Genomic DNA, 19,296 nt, shown 5'->3' with positions numbered 1-19,296 from the left:
ATAATATTATTTTGAATCTATTCAAAAGAAATACTCTTCTTATCTTTAAATATGTGTCTATAATTTGTTTTTTTGAAAAATTCCTTCAAGCAAGGAAGTTTTGGCCTGTAGCACTGGAGTTTGAAAATAGTTAAGATGCTTATTTAATTCGGAAATATGTACTTTCTGCCAAAATAAAAATAAAAAAGTGGTTTGAATAATAACCATAGTTTTGACTAAAAAGTGAAGATCACTTTACTTTCAGCAGAACTCATATGCCGCATTATGGTGGAGAATGTTTTTGGTCAAGTGTCCTATCTTATCTCTAAGCGAAGAATTAATATAAAGACGAATTAATCACTTCCTTTTTGGAAAAATAAAGCAGTTCAGTTTAGGCTTAAAAGGAAATTTGACTAAATCTTAGGTCCAATTTAGTACAGAAGGAACTCTAATGTTGGAAATGAAAACAAAAAGGGATATGAGGTATCATGTTGGGTTTGGAGGAATCTTGATTCCATTATCAATAATACTCAAATATTAAAGTCTCGTGCTTTCTTTTAAAATTTATACTTCATGTCTATTTCATTTTGCCTTCATTTCCAAAACTTAATCAAACATCATTATCCCCTTCCACCATCTCTTGTGTTCTGTCTCTTCCCTCTCCCTCTTTAATTTGTATGCATCAATTCATTTCCCCCTCTTTCTACTATATGAACCAAACAAAATTTTACAATACTTTTCATTTATTTATTTATTTTTATAAATGTTCAGGAAAAAAGAATCCTTGGGACATACATCGGTTAAAATTGATTTTGAAAGTTCGATGAACCCGGCCATTTTACTTTTTATGATATAATGGGCTATTTTTCCTTTTATGGGAGAGAGTGATGTTATGTTTATTATTATTGGTTCCTTGTCGTTAAACTTTTTTAGGTTATTCAAAAACAAGGAAAAACTGGCTGCACCCACATGCTTTATTTAGCTGGCTTTAGTTGTAGTTTTCAATATAGCAGCAACAAGTCTTATGCTTCATATAACGACATAGTAAAATTATTTTTAATGTTAACTAAATCAAATTGTCTCAAATAACATAACTAATTACTCACAACATAAAACTTCGGATTCTTTAAGCATCTAGTCAGGGGTTTGATTCCCGGCGATATGTATGGAGAGAGTCTTGTGATCAGAACTAAAGTCTTTTCAAAAAGTCTACAGTGTGATGGGATTATTTACTGTTAACGGAAGTAGATACCTGGGCTAAACCAAAAGAAAGAAATCCTATGCCAATTGAATTATCGCTGGTCATATAGAGATGCAGTGTTATGAAACTGAATCAAACTATCTCAGATGGTTAAGCCGGAAAACTTGTTTTTAAAACAAAAGGCTCCAATTTATTTATTTCTTTTTTAAAGCCACAAACGTTTTGTCGTCACTGAAAACAGCTCAATAGCAAAAGATAAAAATGACCAACCTACTATATCTATAATAAAAAGTTTGGCCAAACAGAAAAGAAACATGTCAAGAGACCAATGAAAATTAAAATTGCACCTCCAAAAACTTAACTCTATCCCAAACTAATGTTCATAAGTGCTTTCCTTATGTTTCAATCTTGTTTCCAGAATACAGTAAGATCCAAAACAACCACGAGTTGAAACACGTGTCATGTGTCAACATATCATCATGCTTGCATGATGGCAAGTCAACCAAATTTTTAGGTATATGTTTCACTGTTAGGTATATCAATCGGTTCTGGAACACTCCAACACAATGGATGAGGTCTTATCCCTTTCTGAGCTTTTATATGCTTCACATGCAACTGTCTAACAGTCATATTATTAACCTCCTCATATAAACCAGAATAGATTCTCGTGGATATGTATCTTCCAAATTGTTTATGAGCTTAGCTTTGTTTGTTCACATGGTAAGAGATGGAATAATAAGGAGTGAAATGGTCAATTTGAAAACCCCTTTAGTCTTCTGACCTGGAATGACAAAAATTAATTCCCTTTGCCACTTGAAACCCAGAGGTCTAGAGATTGATGGAGAAATTGAATGGCAAGTGATATAATTACAGTTACAGGGTAATATATAAACTCTTAAAACGATATTGGAATGACATGCATGCGCCTTTCTATTCCCTTGTAGAGTCTCAAACACGACCTAAAGGACAAGGTCGCAATATATTATATCAGGTAATTTTTCATGGGACAATGGGGCGTTCTTTTATCGCAACGCGTGGTCGTGAGAAGTGCTGATCTTTTTCATGTGCTTGTGTAGGAAAATATGGACAAAAGGAAAGCCATTGCGTTGATGGCATGGATCGTGGTCCTAAGACCCTAATTTGGTTTGCTAAGTATGTGTGCAAGGAACTTTTATGCCCTTTTTCCCTTTCTGGGTTAGCAGCATGCTTGAGGCAAAAGATTTGATGTTAAGCGGGAAGATTTGCGAAGGATAACAAGTTAAAAACCTTCTTTCTTTTTTTTTGGGGGGGGGGGGAGGCTTGGTGGAGTTTTCAAGTCCATGCTCTTACCTCGGAAAAACAAAAAGAGGGAACTTTATTGATCCTTGCTGTACTGAATGGGTTTGAGTTTTAACCCCTGTAAAACGTGTGAACATCAAATGAATTATAAGCTTACAATGTAACCAGTTTTGCAGAGTTGCCAAAATTCAATCAATCCTGTTAATTGTGTAAGCTGCTTATCGTTATGTCTCTGTCAGTCTGCTTTGCCCATGCATTTTAATTGCCCATAATAATCTTCCTTATGCTAGCTGTGAATTGTCTTCTTTTTTTTTTTTTTTCCCCTCCGTTGGAAGTTCATTTGATGATAGTTATGAAAGGAATGCATCAGACAAATGTCCCAGGCATGGAAAGGAACCAAGTTCTGCAGCATCAAACTCACTGAAGATAAGTTTTTTGCGTAGTGCCAGGTGATTCGGTTTGGTGTATCTCTTCCGCATTATGGCCATGTCCCTCAAAATCCTATGTTGTATTGCTAGGATTAAAACTTTTAATGAAGCTACCATGGAGAACAATTTGAAGGCGCTTGATTTCATGCTAATAAAGTCTGAAGGAGGAATTGTGTATTGACTTCTCTATAGCTGATTGGTTCTTAAAGCTACAAGATATATCTATTCACAAAATTTAACTGCGAAAAATCCTACAGCCTCATATCTTACATTCTAACTAGAAAAGCATTCACACAATATCGATGTGACGATTATTTATGACATGATTAAACCAGGAACATGGACCAATATTCCATAAAACGGGATAAATTTCTTCAAATCACATCATGTAGCCAGAGTATTCCTGGCACAGGGGGGGAGAGAGATAGAGAGGGGCCATCTTTTCTGGTAATTCATGATCTCCATTCTGACCTGCTGCCAAGAATCTCTCTCTGCAATACTTTTGCAAGCATCAAGAACCATACATCATTCTGTTGACAAATGGACCACAAAGCTCAACCACAGTTGGCCAGCATGATCAACATTCTTTAAATTGATTCCAGACTAGTAAACAAATCTGAAAGGGGGCATTCTTTATGCAATGCTTCTGCCATGATAGGGCTCTAAAACAATAATACAGCAGCTGCAAACTTCAGAAACAGCAGCTGAGGAAGATATCTTATCTAAATCTTTCATGGGTATTTCATTGGATTTTTGTTCATTTTCTCTCTAAGAGAGCCCAAGCGGAAAGAACTGGCTGGACTATGTCATGATTGGCCATGTCTGATACACCCTCCTTGATCTGCAGTTCGTAAGAGGAAGAATAGGATGATTTTCCTCTTTAATTTGGTTCTAGGAGATGATAATGACACACAATTCTCGTTCCTATTTGATAAGACCTCATCAGGAAAATTATTTCAATTAATCTGATTTCTTGCGGCAGCATTTGGAGAAGCCTGCAACCTGCTGCGGATGAACATTGCAGATTTGGCTCCTGCAATGATTCATTATAATTTTCATAAGAAGTTCACGACTGATGCTGTCAAATACATCACAATGTTAGATTGGAAAGACATCTGCATAGATTGGAAGTTGGATAGCTAAAAATTTGAAAAGTGGGCAAAGAAATGCTGGATTGTGCTTTTCAAAACTTGTAATTGATCATTAAGAAGGTAGCCCCAGTATTAAGATTTATATAGAGTTCATGATGCTTGATCAAAACATATGCATGCTAATCCACTGATCTTTTACCATAAATCTTCCGGTCTGTCATATATGGGGCAAGGTTGCTCATAAAAATTGCTGCTGACAGGCATGCTCAAGAATCATAATGTCTGGGACTTACCATCCTCCAAACTGTTTGTATACTTTTTTCAAGAACTATGGCATGGATGCTGACCAAAGGCTTTACGTAGACAACCTTCTGATTCTCCAGGTCACCACTCCCTCATAGCCAAAAAATGAAATATTGTTAATGGAGAAAATTAGAATAACATTAACTGCACTTAATTAACTAGACACAGGAAAAGACACTTCATGTCTTTCTCTTGGACCTTTCCCTCCAAGTTCACCACAAGCCAGCAACACAACACTTGAAGAATTTTAAAGAAATTTTATCATGAGTGCTATCAGACCTCCACCAAATAGGTTACAAGCTCCTTCAATAGAAGCATCCCGAGAGACTTATCAAAGATACTCACATATTCAACTCACTCAGCCTGAAAGACTCCATTTCCCTCAGTCAAGTTTTCAGTCACAACTTCCATTTCTTGTAGGAGAATCCCAGGATCCTAACCAAGATGATGATGAGGCCTGGCTCGTAAAACTCGAGGAATTCCACTGCACTAGGAGACTTTATGATTTAGATGACTCTGACCTAAAAGGTGTCATGAACTTGTGCCCTAGTCATGAACCTATCCGCAAAAGTCTAAGATAAACACTATCATGAAGAAGATAAAGGGGACCTGCTAGAAAACTACTTTATGTCGCCATTTACTTTTACTTTATTAAAGTAGTTTGTCCTGTAATCTATTTCGTCTTCTTGTAATAATTAAGGTAGTTGTCATTATGGAAGTAGTTGTGACTATCAAATGACAAGTCATTATAACACCTACCCATCATAATGATATCTACTATTAGGATTTTGTCATGTAATGACACCAAGCCTCTATATAAACTCCACTCTGCCTCTAGTTACAGGCAGAAGGAGTTGTAAGAATTTCCTTGTATAATACTAGTTTGTTTTTCTTATGAGTTCTTTCTAAATTTCTCTTTTCTGAAAGTCTCACTTAAAATGTCTAGTGTAGCCATATGCAATCAACACAAGTCAATAGCCTTGGACCACGTTTACCAATGTTTCAAATTTTTTCCCTTGCTCTCTATAATTTAGTAAAATTTTAAATTATTGTTTTTGAAAGATCAAAACTTATGATTTAAAACATGAAAGAGTTAAACCAAAATTTGCACAAATTTAAAGGACCAAAGATTATAGGTTAAAGTATGCATTTGGTTCTTCATCTTTGTATAAGGTTTTATTTCAGTCTCTTAACTTTAAAAAAACATATTTTTAGTTCTTTAATCTTAAAAATATTAGTGTTAAATGATATTTATTGTAAGAATCATAATTATTTTGAAATTTAAATTTAATGTGTTAGTATTTAAGAATGTTTTATTAATATTTAAAATCTCAATATCATTATTTTTTGTTAAAAATTTTAGGATTAAATGATTAAAAATATACTTTTTAAAATTAAGAGACAAAATTGTAATTTTGTGTAAAGTTAAAGGAGTAAAAGTATATTTTAACTAATATTATATTAATCCTAAATAAAATTAATTAAGAACTAACCTTTTTCAAAATAAAATTATAGAAAGATTTTAACAAAAAGCGTATAAGGGGACGCGAGTTCTCTCGTCGGCCGTCGCACCTCCCTCAGCGGACAGCATGGTGTTCGTGTAGTGCGGATGACTCTGATCGTTCGGCCGTGCTTCGGTATTGTGGAAACTGAAGTAATGGAAAGAATTGCGAGATTCCATAATGTATTGTAATAGATGCTGTGAAAATCAATCTCAGTTCTTGAGATCCTACAGGCCGTTTTGCCATTGGTAATGAAAATCAATTTCTTTTTTCTCCTCAAATTCCATCCGCATTAATAGAATTATCTCGTGCTGTTTCAATCTGTTACTTGGACATCAATAACTACGGGTTTAGTTTCTAGATATTGGCTTCTGGACGATTGCTGTACCAAATAGAGAAGGGCCCGATGGGAAAATTTTCTTGTAATGGGGATTTTTTTTACTTTTGTTCACTGAATCGATTGTTTAATATGAACAATTCTTCTATCGGCTGTAGTGAAAATATTCTATTCTTGATATAATCGTCGGTGTTCATATCTTCCTGTTACCAAAGCTGGTGATTTCGGGGAGTGCCGAATTAAGAAGCTTGGACACTTGCGCAAATAATATTGACACGACAAATCATCTGGTGTTTAAGGGGAATTTGAAGTGTTGGATCATGCACATATCTGCGCCGTAGGACTTCTGTTTTTACTGTTTTAACCATTGTTGTAACAGCTTAATGATGATGTTATTACTTGTTTTGTTGGAGAACTGGAGTTGTTTTTTTTTTTTTTGGTTAATCTGACACCCGCGTGCATATGATTTTGTTTATCTAGTACAGCCGGAGCCATCGCAGGTGCCATCACTGGTGCTTCAGCTGCTAGTATATTTGGAAAAAAATGGTGATTTTACTGCAAAGTGAATTGACAAATCAGGGCATATCTGCTTCTGGTTGTCAAAGATGGCATGCATTGAAGGTGCAAAATAGATCAAAGCGAAATTCTCCTCCCATCATCTAAGCAATGTTGATGCTTATTTGGCGAAAAGCCATCCCTGTAAATTTCAACCACCCTTCAACATTATTGAGATCCACATCCTTCTCACGGTCTTCTTCCTCTTCTCCCTTATCTCCATCAGATCCATGTATTATCAACACCATTCTCAATTGCAGAACCCATAATGAAGCACTATGGTACTTCAACAATGCTTCCAGGCGAGTTAATGCAGCAAGGAATCCCCAACTTTATGCTGCTATGATTCACATCTTAACAGGGGCTAAGCAGTATAGTGAAGCCAGGTGCTTGACAAAACACCTCTTTCAGAAGCTCCAAGAGTCACAAAATCCCCATAGCACATGCTCTTTTCTCTTTGGTGTTCTCATTCATTTAGAGAGTTCTAAATTCAGCACCAATGTATTTGGAGTTTTAATTGTTTCCTTGTGCGAGATGGGTCTTGTTGAGGAAGCCTTGTGGGTGTATAAACGGATAAGAATTTTGCCTATGTTGCAGGCTTGCAATGCACTTTTACATGGGTTGCTCAAGCTAGAAAGATTTGATTGCATGTGGAAGTTATATGAGGACATGGTGTCACTTGGTTTTTCTCCTACGGTTATTACTTATGGCATATTAATTCATTGTTCTTGTAGACAAGGTGACACAGTGAAAGCACACAAGCTGTTTGACAAAATGGTGGAGAAGCGGATTCAACCGACTGTTGTGATATACACAATTCTTATACGTGTCCTTTGCAATGAGGGTAGAATGGCAAAAGCAGAGGACATGTTTAGGTTGATGAGAGAATCTGGTGTAGTTCCAAATTCATACACTTACAATACCCTAATGGATGGTTATTGCAAGATTGCTAATGCTAAACGAGCTTTTGATTTGTTTCAGGACATGCTTCATCATAGCTTGCACCCAGACGTTGTGACGTTTGCTATACTAATAGATGTTCTGTGCAAAATGGGTAAAACGAAAGCTGCCCAAAAGTGTTTTGCTTATATGGCAAAATTTGGTATTGTTCCTAATGCCTATATTTATAATTCCTTAATTGATGGCTACTGCAAGGCTGGAAACTTGGATGAAGCAATGCGTTTAGGACTAGAAATGGAAAGATTGGAGGTTTTGCCAGATGTGTTCACATACAATATACTTATCAAGGGTCTGAGTGACTCTGGTAGATTGGAAGAAGCTAATGAAATATTGCAGAAAATGGACACAGCAGGGGTGCGTGCAAATTCCGTGACATACAATATAATCATTGATGGATACTGTAAAGAGGGAAATATGGAGAGGGCTGTTAAGACGTGTTCCCAAATGTCCGAAAGTAAAATAGAACCTAATGTCATCACATTTGCTACATTAATTGATGGGTTTTGCAAGACAGGAAATATAAAAGCCGCAATGGGTTTGTACACAGAAATGGAAATCAAAGGTCTTGTGCCTGATGTGGTTGCTTACACAGCATTAATTGATGGGCATTGCAAGGATGGAAACATGGACGGGGCTTTCAGGCTGTACAAGGAGATGCTAGATGCAGGATTTACACCCAATGCTTTTACAGTCTGTTGTTTGATTGATGGCCTTTTTAAAGATGGAAGGACTTCTGATGCAATTGAACTATTCTTGGAGAGAACTGGGGCTAGTTACTCTAGAGATCATATGGATAATTTGGATGAGGAAAATGACATTTTTTCTCCAAACAGGGTGATGTACGCCATCATAATTCAAGGTTTGTGTAAGGATGGACAGGTCTTCAAGGCCACTAGGTTTTTTGCAGATATGAGATCTTGCAGTTTACAACCGGACATGTTAGTATATGCCAACATGCTGCAGGCACATTTCCAATCCAAGCACATGCTAGATGTGATGCTGTTGCATGCAGACATGCTCAAACTGGGCGTCATGCCGAATACTTTTATTCATCGTGTACTGTCTAGGGGCTATCAAGCAAATGGATATTTGAAGTCGGCTCGTATGTGCTATGAGAACTTAATGGAATATGGTATTCACTGTTCTTGCAAGTAGTAGTTTGTGCTGGCTACTGAATTACTGAAACATGAAATTCTGGGTAATGACTCCGTTCCGAAATATTAAAACATGCAGTATGCTTCATGTGCTGAAGATAAATTATTAGGAAGATTTAACAAATGGCGTCAGTTAGTTACATTATCGTAACTTTAGCGTTCGGTTGTGCTGGAGATGAATATTCCGGTTCTGTTTGTATCTTCAACGCTGCTCCAACATTCCGAATGTTGGGCTAGGGAAGATGCATCCCTGTTTCTGACTTTCCGTTTGTGACAGGGATCTTGTCATTCTTTAGATAGGCTCTTCTTTGTTGGTAGCAAGAAAAATGACATGAGGGATAGCTTATTTAGGAACTCATGTCTGACTCTTGGGTACGAGGATGAACTTATATCGACGACGAGGAAACAGCGTTCACGGGACATCAATAGCTGTCACTCATCTTGAATTCAGCTTACCAGACAAGCCTCATATTGGCTGGAAATGGTTCTTTCAGTTCAATGAAGCAAATCCTTAAACAAAGCACCTTTAATGCAACTGTTACACCAACCTCTGCTTAGAAAGATAGCCAGGAAGCATATATCAACCGCAGATGTCAGAGACATGGCTTACAGTACCAGTGGGGGCCTTGCAATTTTCCAGTAATAGATGTGTGTGATATAGGCATGTGGTATTTTGCTGGAAGGTTATGTTTACTGTAGCATTTGATGAGAAACAGGAGAGCTTATGACTACTTGCCTACTAATGACTCCCAAGTCCTAACCCAAGAAAGCACGCATAATCATAGGATCGTCTTTTGTACAGAAAAGAATGTTTTCTGAAAAGAAAGTGAGGGGAAAAAAAGATTAGCAAGTACATTACCCTATGATTAGCGATTCACGTTCCCATTTCTTTACTAAACAATACATTTCCCCATACCAAACATTGCTTCAGATTTCTCTATTTTTGCACAACACAAAACATACAGAAGCATAGTATGGTCTTCGTTACATGGGAAAGATCTTATTCATGTGTTGCGTCCATCACTGGTGCTTATTCTTCCTGGTTGAGTAGACATGGGATCCCGTATTTGAGGGTCTACATAGACTTAATACTTCAAACAGAGATAATTACATTATTAACCTTCAGCTGTACAAAATTCCCCTCCCCAATTTTAGGAACTCGTCGTTTGCAAATAGCGAAATATCGTACAATATGCATGGGCCCAAAAATATGAGCTCGAAATGAAAAATAGATAAACTATACATATTGTCTGCAGACAGGACATGAATCATTCTTGACAAGCCATCGGTCCACACAGTTCAAGTGAAACGTATGATGACATCTAGGTAAGCTCCTCGCCACCTCTCCTACTTCAATATCCTGCAAATTTCATTTTCTTTTAACCATGTTAAATGCCATTGTATTCACTATTCTTTGATGAAAAAGTTGAATAATAAGATAATAATTCTAGGAACTGCTAGCTCAATCAAATGCATCTTTGGAGTTAAGTTATCCACGAATTCAGAAGCAAAGCAAGTAACAATTATCAATGAATAAGCACACACGGATGATTACTGGCGAGCACAGAGATTCAACAAGGATTTTATCCGGTATATTCAGTGCACTGGGAACAATGAATAATCTAGTATAATTGCGATTCTTTGTTGATTCTTTGTTCTTTTACGTAATTATATATTGACATTGCTATCAAAATGAGAAAAAAAGTAGAACCTGCAAACATATTGTGCAGCAGAGATTCTCCGTCTTCATGTCCTTTAAGATAACATGGTGTGGTAACTTCTTCAACGAATCCCCAGACAATCCTCTAGGTGAAACTAAGCTATGAACCTCGGGGATCTCATCGTAGCCTGTATTAGCAACCCCAACCTGTTGAAATAAAAGAAAATGATCACATATCTGGAAGTAGCTATTCTTCTGCAGACAGAAAAACAAATCTCGGGAGCAACAATTAAACGCTAAACATCTGCATGTATTATAGCATTTAGAACAATCAACATAACTAAAGTACAAAAAGGTTCTTAGTTTTATGTGGGGAAAAGTAAAATATGGCCTGTTAAGAATGAAAATCCAACCGGTCTCCTATGTGTGGTTCCAAAAACTAAATAAAAGTGGAAGTTAATAATCAGGGGAATTATAACATATCAAGTCTACAGATACAAATGCGTCGGGAATCACCATAAAATGATTAAACTTAATTCGAAACACGCGCTGCATCAGCGGAAGGCAGCGGACATCATCATATTTAGTTACACTCTTTCACAGATACTCTCTTTTCGGAACCCCTTCCCCCCCCCCCCCCCCCCCCAAAAAAAAAAAAAAAAGAATGGCAAGAAAGAAAGAGAGAAAAATGAGCGGGAAAAACAGGGAGTAAAACAACCTGCCAACTGTAGGCAGTGAGTATAGTTGGTGTAGATTGTTCCTCTACAAGCCTCCCACGAACAAGTTGCTCTATGAAATCTGCCTGAATCCAAATGGTAGAGAATTGATTTATTGCTAAAGAATTAAGACCACCTACTAGATTATTTAAAATGTCACCCAATGAACAGTCACGGAAACAAACACAGGGCATAGAAACATCTCCCAAGTAGGAACGTTTTAAACGACAGACTAATCATCTTGTGCCATATAAATTTGCAACTTACATATATCCACTCATCAAGAGCAAAAACAGTTTTAAGAGTCCAGGTAAAACTGAGACTCCAGAGCAAAAGTTCTACCAACCATGGATGATGAGCTCCTTGAGCCAGTTTGCTCTAAACACCAATAGGCACGGGAAGCTTCTAACACCTCGACAGATATTATAGCTCCAGCAATGGCCCCCAGTGAAGCTCCACGGAGAAAACCGCTCTCAGAAGCCCTACTCGCTAATGCGCCAGCTATAGCTCCTGTGATGGCTCCAGCTGCAATCGGAAATGGCATGCAGGCAGATGTTGGCTTAATAAAAGAGCACTTTACTGCCTTAACGACGTTCTAGTAGCAATAAAAGATGCTATTAAAATAATAAAGTTTCAGTAAAACCGATTGACGAAGTAACAAACAAACAACGAAAGAATGTATTCCAATTTCAAACAGAAAGTTGCTCCTTGTTTTCCAATTGATGACGGGAAGCGTCAGGAATTAATAGAAACCAAACGAAAATCACACAAGGGTCTTCAAATCTTTAAGCAGCCGAAGCAATCAAGAGAAAGGTTAAAAAGCACACAAAAATTTCAAAAAAAAAAAAACGAAGAGAACAGTTATCGTCACCAATGGCAAAACATCCCGTGAGAGCCCCAGAAATGGCGGATAATATCAATTTCGATACAAAATGGAACCTCCCAACTCTTTCGACCTCTTCAGCTTCCATAATACTGGGAATCAACGTAGCAGTGACAAATAAACTTAGGTCGCTCTGTGCTGTCAAGAGAAGATGGGCAAACGAGCCCTAGCGGTTACATTAGGAGGAGTAGAAAAGCCGACATTTTCGGGGCAGCAGCACAGTCATCTACGGAAAAACGAAGTGAAGATTGTTGGGAGTGTTGAGGATAAAATTGAGTGTGTGCAGACGAGGAAGGAAAGCGAGAAAGGTTCTGGGACGGAACTTGATCGGCGAGAGGCAACAGGGAAGCGGTAGCGGAAAGACGCCTCTCCCTTGAAATCCTGAATCATTCAAATTCTTTTTTGGTCAAACCAGCAAGATAAGATTCGTTTGTGCCAAACCTAATAAAATACAGAAATTCCATAATTGCAAATTAATTATTTATAGATTTCATAATGTATTCTTTTTTTTTTTTTTGGGAAAAAATAATTTATTTCCTCCATCCTTAATTATAACTTTGTAAAGGCTTGTTTGGGGATTACCTTTATTAAGGTGGTGATTGATTTCCCCAAAGTGTTTTTAAAAGTACTCTTATAATAAGTCGAGATAAAATTTCTCACATATTTATTCATATATTATAAAATTACTTTTAAATTCATAGTTTGATTTTCACTCAAACATCCCATAAATGTTTATAAGCACTTTTATGCAAGTCAGGATGAAATTTCTCTCATATACTTGTCTCATGTTCCATAAATCATTATTAAGAAACTATTCTTGAATACTCTAATCACAAAGTATATATGTTTAAAAAGTTTTATGATAAATAAAACATATTTTCACATATATTTCTAATAAATTATTAAAATCTTATGGCTCACTTTCTGCCACAAAAAAAAATTAAAGACATGAAAAATTATGACATTTAATTGAGGATAAAAGAAATAAGAAAATTTTAGACATAAGCTAAACGCCTACTTCCTCCAATTTATATTTTAAAAAAAAAGTTAATACATTTTTTTAAAAAATTTATATGTGTAAAACATATTGAAAATATCTTATAAAAACGAGAAATAACATTTATTACACAGCTACTGTAGCGCCTCGTATAAAAATATATTAGATGTTAATCTTATTGCTGTTGGAATGTTCTTCTCATCTTGGGCTCTCTGTTGCGTTTGGACAATTCTTTAATAATGCGTGCTATGTTGTATAAAATACATGCGTGTGTGGGTGTGTGTGTAACTAACAAACACGATTATTTTAAGAATATAGAGTGTGAAACTCAAACAAAACAAAAAAAAATGAAACTCTCAAATAAGAAGGCTCCCTGGACACTACTAGCAGCAAAAGTAGAAACGTTCCTTTCCATGTTCCTCTGTATCAATAATCTGCTTATTTCAATGCTTAAAAAGATTAAAATCACACAGATGCAGTGTATACAAAATCTGTGTTTGTACACACCCTAAAATTTATACTAAAAAAAATCAAGCAGCTCATTTAAAATTTCATATAAAGCATGTGATTCATAGTTTTAGTCTAAAGTAAACTAAAGGAGGTTGTCTTTCAAGCTAGCTTCATTTCTAGATCACTTTGTAACCGAGACAGATAGGAACGGCCTACCAGATACGGATAAAGCCAGGAATGAAGCAAAGTGGCAACAGCTGTCAATAAGAGAGAAATCGTGTAATGCATACAACTATCCTTTTATGCTTACAAAGCAAAATTGCTTTGCAACATGAGAGGCTACAGGGCTTTAATTTGAACAGAGCTGTTTCCGGCCCACCAAAAATATTATTCACACATTCTACACAAACTACGCTTCTCATCAGCAGCCTCAGTTCACGGATATTGCTTAGCGAGACCACACGATGTCTAATATGGCTGCTTGTTCACGGATATTGTCTGTCAAGATCATACAGAGTAAATTTTGTGAGAACAGTATTTAAATCATGCTTGAGCATATAATTTCTGAGTTTGATTACTACTCTTGGAATAATTCTGAGTTATCCTCATTGCGGCCAACAAAAGCCCGTGAAGGTAAGCGTTTGAAGTGGTGGGGTTCATCAAGATATCTATTTTAGTGGATTTCACTTGACTATTTGTGCCTATCATCAAGACATGTAAGAATTTCCCCTCCTTTAACATTGCATTATATGATTACTTCAGAAGCAATGTCCACCATTATATATATTCCTTGACTCTCTCCTACAACGGCGGCTCAAATTTTCACGTTCAACACCCAATCAGAACTTTCTATGTAGATAGTTGATGGAAAAACCTTTATGGCGGATGAGATTACAACTTACATCACGGGTAAATGTACAGCATCCTCAGGAAGTGCGCTATACAGCAACTGCTTCGGGCCTTCTGCTGGTTTTGATTCCTCTTATTGCTGCGAATTCAGATCATGAAAATACATCAAGATGATATTAAATTGCCTTGCATTACCATACATGCCCAATCACACGAACAAACATTTGGTCTTTGGTGTACCTTCAGCATAATCTTTAGCTCCAAACACAGCAGAACCAGCAACCAGAGCATTCGCTCCAGCCTCAATCACCTGCCAAAACAGATTTTACTAAAAGTTGGATCTTGCAAGCCAAATGGTCCAGCGTGTGGCTTACTAGTTGGAAGGTCCTTCTCCCAATTTGCCACAAAATTTTTCATAATTATTTACTTTCTCTACATGCAGGGTAGACCCGGTTGTTTTCGTATATGTGTTTGTGGTTATCTTCCCCAAGAAGGACGTCAGTGATCCTTATCCGTTAATCAGATTATTTTCAGTATGGAGAACAAATGTTGGAAATCTTGTTCATATATACACAGATCGAAGATGATATAAAGCATAAGGTACCTTGTAAGCATTTGCTGGACCAACTCCACCGTCCACTTCAATCCATGGATTCACTCCCTGAAAAAAGAAATGCAGTTAGAATTTATGGAAAAGAGGAAAGTTGAAACAAACAAAATATTACATCATACCTTTTCCGCACAAAGTCTTCTCAACTCAGAAATTTTCTTCACTTGGCTCTCAATAAAACTCTGGCCACCAAACCCGGGGTTGACGGACATAATCAAGACCAGATCGACCACTGTCAACAACTGAGTACACTTTAGTTCTCCAAATTTATTTAGCACCAAAATCATGGGAGATAAGGTGTAATTCATCCACCGAAACCATGATATACATTCTTTGCGAATGTCCATTCAAAAACAAAACTATAGTTACCACAATCATCTGAGATACGTTGATGCACTTGATCACTAATGTATTAATTTTTGTTTCTAGTTTCATATGAAGTACAAGCTCTCCACTTGCAAGTAGTGTCAGAACACAGTCAATTATTATGTCATATCATATAAAGATTCATTTATAGCGCATTAATTTATTAAGTGATGGAATTCATAGTTTACTGACAGCTTCTACTATGCTATCTTTTCTATTCTGAACCAGTCCAAGCCAAGGCTTGGGTTTGTTCATGGCTGATACAGCAGAGTTTTTAGAAATCCATATAAGCCACAGATCAGACAAAGCTCATAATGCACAGTGTTTATATTCTCATTTTATAATAAAAAGAAGTAGATACACAAATAAAATGGAAAGAGAACTGCAATCGCTTACCATCAAGGACATATTCAATCGCACTTAATGGGGTAGCAGGGTTTAGGACAACTCCAGCTTTGGCTCCCAGGCTTTTTATCTATGTCAAGAGAATGCAGTGAGCTAAATCGAACAACTAAAGGTGGCAAACATCTTTCCAAGGAACCATTTCTGAACTCTAATAAATGAGAGCCTTCCATCATTTAGTTGGAAGCGTGTAAGAGCAAGCAGAGCTAGAAAAAGAGACCAGCTCTGAAATGTACGCAACAGTAACACCAAATATTTCGTGCAATGGCGAAAGATAGCATCAGACAAGGGAAAAATTACGAGCATGTATGAGGATGCAAAACCCCAATCATTTGGATAATTATCATTTTCTTTAGCATCCTCAATACTGAATTCAGCGTGGAGAGCCAAACTGCACCTTATCAGGAGCAATACGGGTAAAGACAAATCCATATAGCTCTGGCTACCTGAGGAAAACTATTCCTCCGACAGTATTGTATAATGACCTAAATAGGTCATTAATCATCATTAACCCAAGTCCCAAAGCTCCCAAGAAAGGGTAAAATAAAAAGAGCGAAATAATTTTGTTATCACGTGTTCATCCGAGAAAAATTTGAGACCATGTATGAGTGGTGTTTTCCTTTTAAAAAAAAAAAAGAAGAAGAGGTTTTACTCTAAATCCAGTAATGGTTTAAGAATTGCCCTGATCAAGCATATAATGGCTATAAGTTTATTCGACGATTCCCCTCTTCTGAGCCCAAATGCTTGATGCAAAGGAGCACTTTCAAACATCCAGAGAAAACGTGCTCATAAAACATAATTGGGTTGATATTCTAAACAACAAAAGGGAATTGCAATGGGGCCATTTCTTTAACCATCCCTCAACTTGTTTTTAAATTTTACCCAGTCTCTTCATCCACATCATGATAAAGTAGGTACGCAGCCACTCCAAATAACTAACTAACTAACTAATAAATATTATATTAGTGACGGTGAAGACATTGATTAACTCTTTTGAGATTTAGATTGCATCTCCCAACATCAATATTAAGTGGGGTGATTACTGGTCCTTTACAGAATGTTCAGAAATTATGTGTCAAACTTTACAGACTTTAAACAAACTTCTAGTTCCTCCAATTTTACAAAAGCTTGCCTTTTGTTAGTCCCCTTGGTTTTGATTGCAGTGGCATTGCTCAAAATGTAGATGGATCAGAGAAACTCTTACTTGATTAACTGTACGATGTAAATGGATGGTGGAAGATTGCTCGCAATGAACACTGACTATGTCAGCCCCAGCCTTGATAAAATCTGGAACTCGCTGTTCAGGTTCTACGATCATCTACAGTTATTAAGTGTGCATCAGAAAGGGTGCAAGGTATTCAATCTCAGATTGATTTCATATACGTATAAAGATGAATACCAAGTGCACATCCAATGGAAGGTCTGTCACAGGCCGCAGAGCATCAACCACAAGAGGCCCAATTGTAATATTTGGTACAAAACGACCATCCATTACATCAACATGGATCCAATCACAGCCTGCTAATTCCACAGCTTTTACCTAGATAACATGAGTCAAACTTCATCAAACATGATTGACAAATTAAAATCAGAAACTTGTTAATTATAACTTGCAGACTTGATAAGATGATTATATAGTTAGACTTCATTGAGCGTTCAAACAGAAAGTGTCCTAGGTGTTTAGTAGAAAAACTAAAATCTGGATACAAGCTAAAGCAATTAGAGATGATAACCTGCTCTCCCAGCTTTGCAAAGTTAGCGGAAAGAATGGAAGGAGAAACAATGATGTCACTTTTAGAAAACTTGTCAACACGAGACATAGCCTTCACTGTAGTAGTCATCTTCCTTCTAAATCCACAAAATAGCAAGTAATTAAAGCCTATAAAACGTCAAGATATCCTCTACATTGAAATAACAAAAGGCGTACGTAGCAAACCATGAGTAACATTACATAGGTCCTATGAGCATGGCATGACTATGAATTGCATGCACATGCACTTCGCTGAATACGCATTCATCCTGCATAAAATCTTTCAGTACTCAAACTGAATATAAAGTGACTGACAAGTGGATGGATTTCAACTGAGTAAAGCAGTGGATTTAACGTTTATTAAGCCTATTAGAGTATGCACGGAACACCTCAAACATCATCAGTTGATCTAACTTCAAAAATCATCAGTTGATCTTAAGTATAGAAACTGGAAACAAGAGCCATTTGAGTCTTTTTTCACCACCATAGAAGGTTATCGATGTCCTATTGAATGAATATGAAAACATGGCAATGCATGCATGTGGAGTGGAGTAAATTAAATCATACAATATTCTCATAATCACGGCGCTATGCGGAATTGGGGTTATTAAAATATCAGTAAGGCGTGATACATAGAAGTTGAAGAATGAAACCTTAATTTGGAATGTAACTCTTTGTTCATGCAGAGGTAATTCTTTTCCTAAAATCTTTTTTTAATTTAAATCAGTGGAAAAGAAGCGCATAATTTCCTAAATTCTGCAGGTCTCGCCAGCAAAAACAGATCCTCTCATCCAGAATAAGTTACTACCATGGACACCCATCACCGCACAAGGGATTCAAGAACGTTTCAAGAAAATGGCGGTTAAAATCAACAATTCAAGGTATGCACAGAAGATTTACGAAATGTTCAGCATTGGCATTTTTCCTAACAACACAATTGCTTCCCAATTACACAATTTCTAATAAATGATAGCAATACCTATAGAAAGTGACGGAACGAGGTTGAAAGAGAGAAGTCTTTTGAAGCTTGACTCCCCCAGCCAATCCATTGACTTGAGATTGAAGCGTCGATGAACACAATGAAGTTGTCGCCATCTCCGACTTTCCTTCTCTTCTTCTGAGTACGCAGTCTCTAAATCTCCCTCGCGATTCAATTCAAACGTAGATAGCTCGAAAGAGTTAGGTATCTTATCCCTTTGGCCTCCGCCCTCTCTCAACCGCGCTTCAGCGCCTACTACGTCCGGTGGAATTTAGAGCGACTAAAAATGATGAAAGTGAAGTACAAAAATATCCAAAAATCGTGTGGCTGACACGTGTTGTTTCGTTTTTGGTGGGGATTTGCTTATCTGCAACGGTTGGCGCTCCTTTTTCCTCCCCATGTTGCTGACCGTGGCTCTTCTCTGGCTCTCACTTAGACCCCACATTTGAATTGTCCAAATGATATTCATACCACGTCTGATTTTAATATTTTGTGCTATTTAAATTAATTTTATCAGTATTATATTAAGAACATCTAACAAGTGATCCAAATTTCATTAATCCGATGAGATGTGCAGTAAAATTCTGTGATATAACCAACGGTTACCTAACATCCGGTGTGGTTGTGTACCAAAAAAGGAGGGAAGGGAAGCAGACACAAACCCACTGACATTGGAAATTATATTTCAATCTTCTTCCCTTTTTATATTTTTTGTAATAATAGTATAAAATATTACTTCTGATTCTAATCATAAGATCTAGTTTATACTACAAATTATATCTTATATGTAAAACTGGAGGTAGGACGTAAAAAAATAAATTCTGCAAGCCACAAGACAATCTACTT

At 36.8% G+C, this 19,296-nt stretch overlaps 3 protein-coding genes across 4 annotated transcripts; 1 reads left to right on the top strand and 2 right to left on the bottom strand.

The window, feature by feature from the left end:
* Positions 1-5,847: 5,847 nt before the first annotated feature.
* LOC114721793 (pentatricopeptide repeat-containing protein At5g61400-like) lies at positions 5,848-8,912 on the top strand. Of its 2 annotated transcripts, none has more exons than XM_028907653.1 (2): positions 5,848-6,030; positions 6,605-8,912. In XM_028907653.1, exon 2 carries the CDS (start codon positions 6,786-6,788, stop codon positions 8,787-8,789), a length of 2,004 nt encoding a protein of 667 aa, XP_028763486.1. In that variant the 5' UTR covers positions 5,848-6,030; positions 6,605-6,785; the 3' UTR covers positions 8,790-8,912. The 2 variants fall into 2 exon arrangements, with proteins under 2 accessions (XP_028763486.1, XP_028763485.1); XM_028907652.1 differs by having other exon boundaries at positions 6,600-8,912.
* Positions 8,913-9,747: 835 nt separating this feature from the next.
* LOC114721798 (NEP1-interacting protein-like 2) lies at positions 9,748-12,489 on the bottom strand. Its single transcript, XM_028907660.1, has 5 exons — positions 12,036-12,489; positions 11,511-11,689; positions 11,167-11,250; positions 10,500-10,655; positions 9,748-10,148 (listed from the first exon to the last, which is right to left on the bottom strand). The coding sequence occupies exons 1-5, from the start codon at positions 12,133-12,135 to the stop codon at positions 10,026-10,028; spliced, it is 642 nt and encodes a 213-aa protein (XP_028763493.1). The 5' UTR covers positions 12,136-12,489; the 3' UTR covers positions 9,748-10,025.
* Positions 12,490-13,576: 1,087 nt separating this feature from the next.
* On the bottom strand, positions 13,577-18,702 carry LOC114721805 (ribulose-phosphate 3-epimerase, chloroplastic). The gene is made up of 10 exons (XM_028907674.1): positions 18,451-18,702; positions 17,455-17,569; positions 17,121-17,261; positions 16,926-17,039; positions 15,716-15,794; positions 15,076-15,185; positions 14,948-15,004; positions 14,584-14,653; positions 14,397-14,482; positions 13,577-13,992 (listed from the first exon to the last, which is right to left on the bottom strand). Exons 1-9 carry the CDS (start codon positions 18,564-18,566, stop codon positions 14,433-14,435), a joined length of 852 nt encoding a protein of 283 aa, XP_028763507.1. The 5' UTR covers positions 18,567-18,702; the 3' UTR covers positions 13,577-13,992; positions 14,397-14,432.
* Positions 18,703-19,296: the final 594 nt, after the last annotated feature.

This window comes from Neltuma alba, unplaced genomic scaffold, assembly GCF_004799145.2.
Source record: "Neltuma alba isolate B1F8T4 unplaced genomic scaffold, ASM479914v2 tig00012070_pilon, whole genome shotgun sequence".
NCBI classification, from domain to species: Eukaryota; Viridiplantae; Streptophyta; class Magnoliopsida; order Fabales; family Fabaceae; genus Neltuma; species Neltuma alba.
The sequence above is the reverse complement of the archived record's forward strand: the minus strand, read 5'-3'. Positions and strand labels throughout refer to the sequence as shown.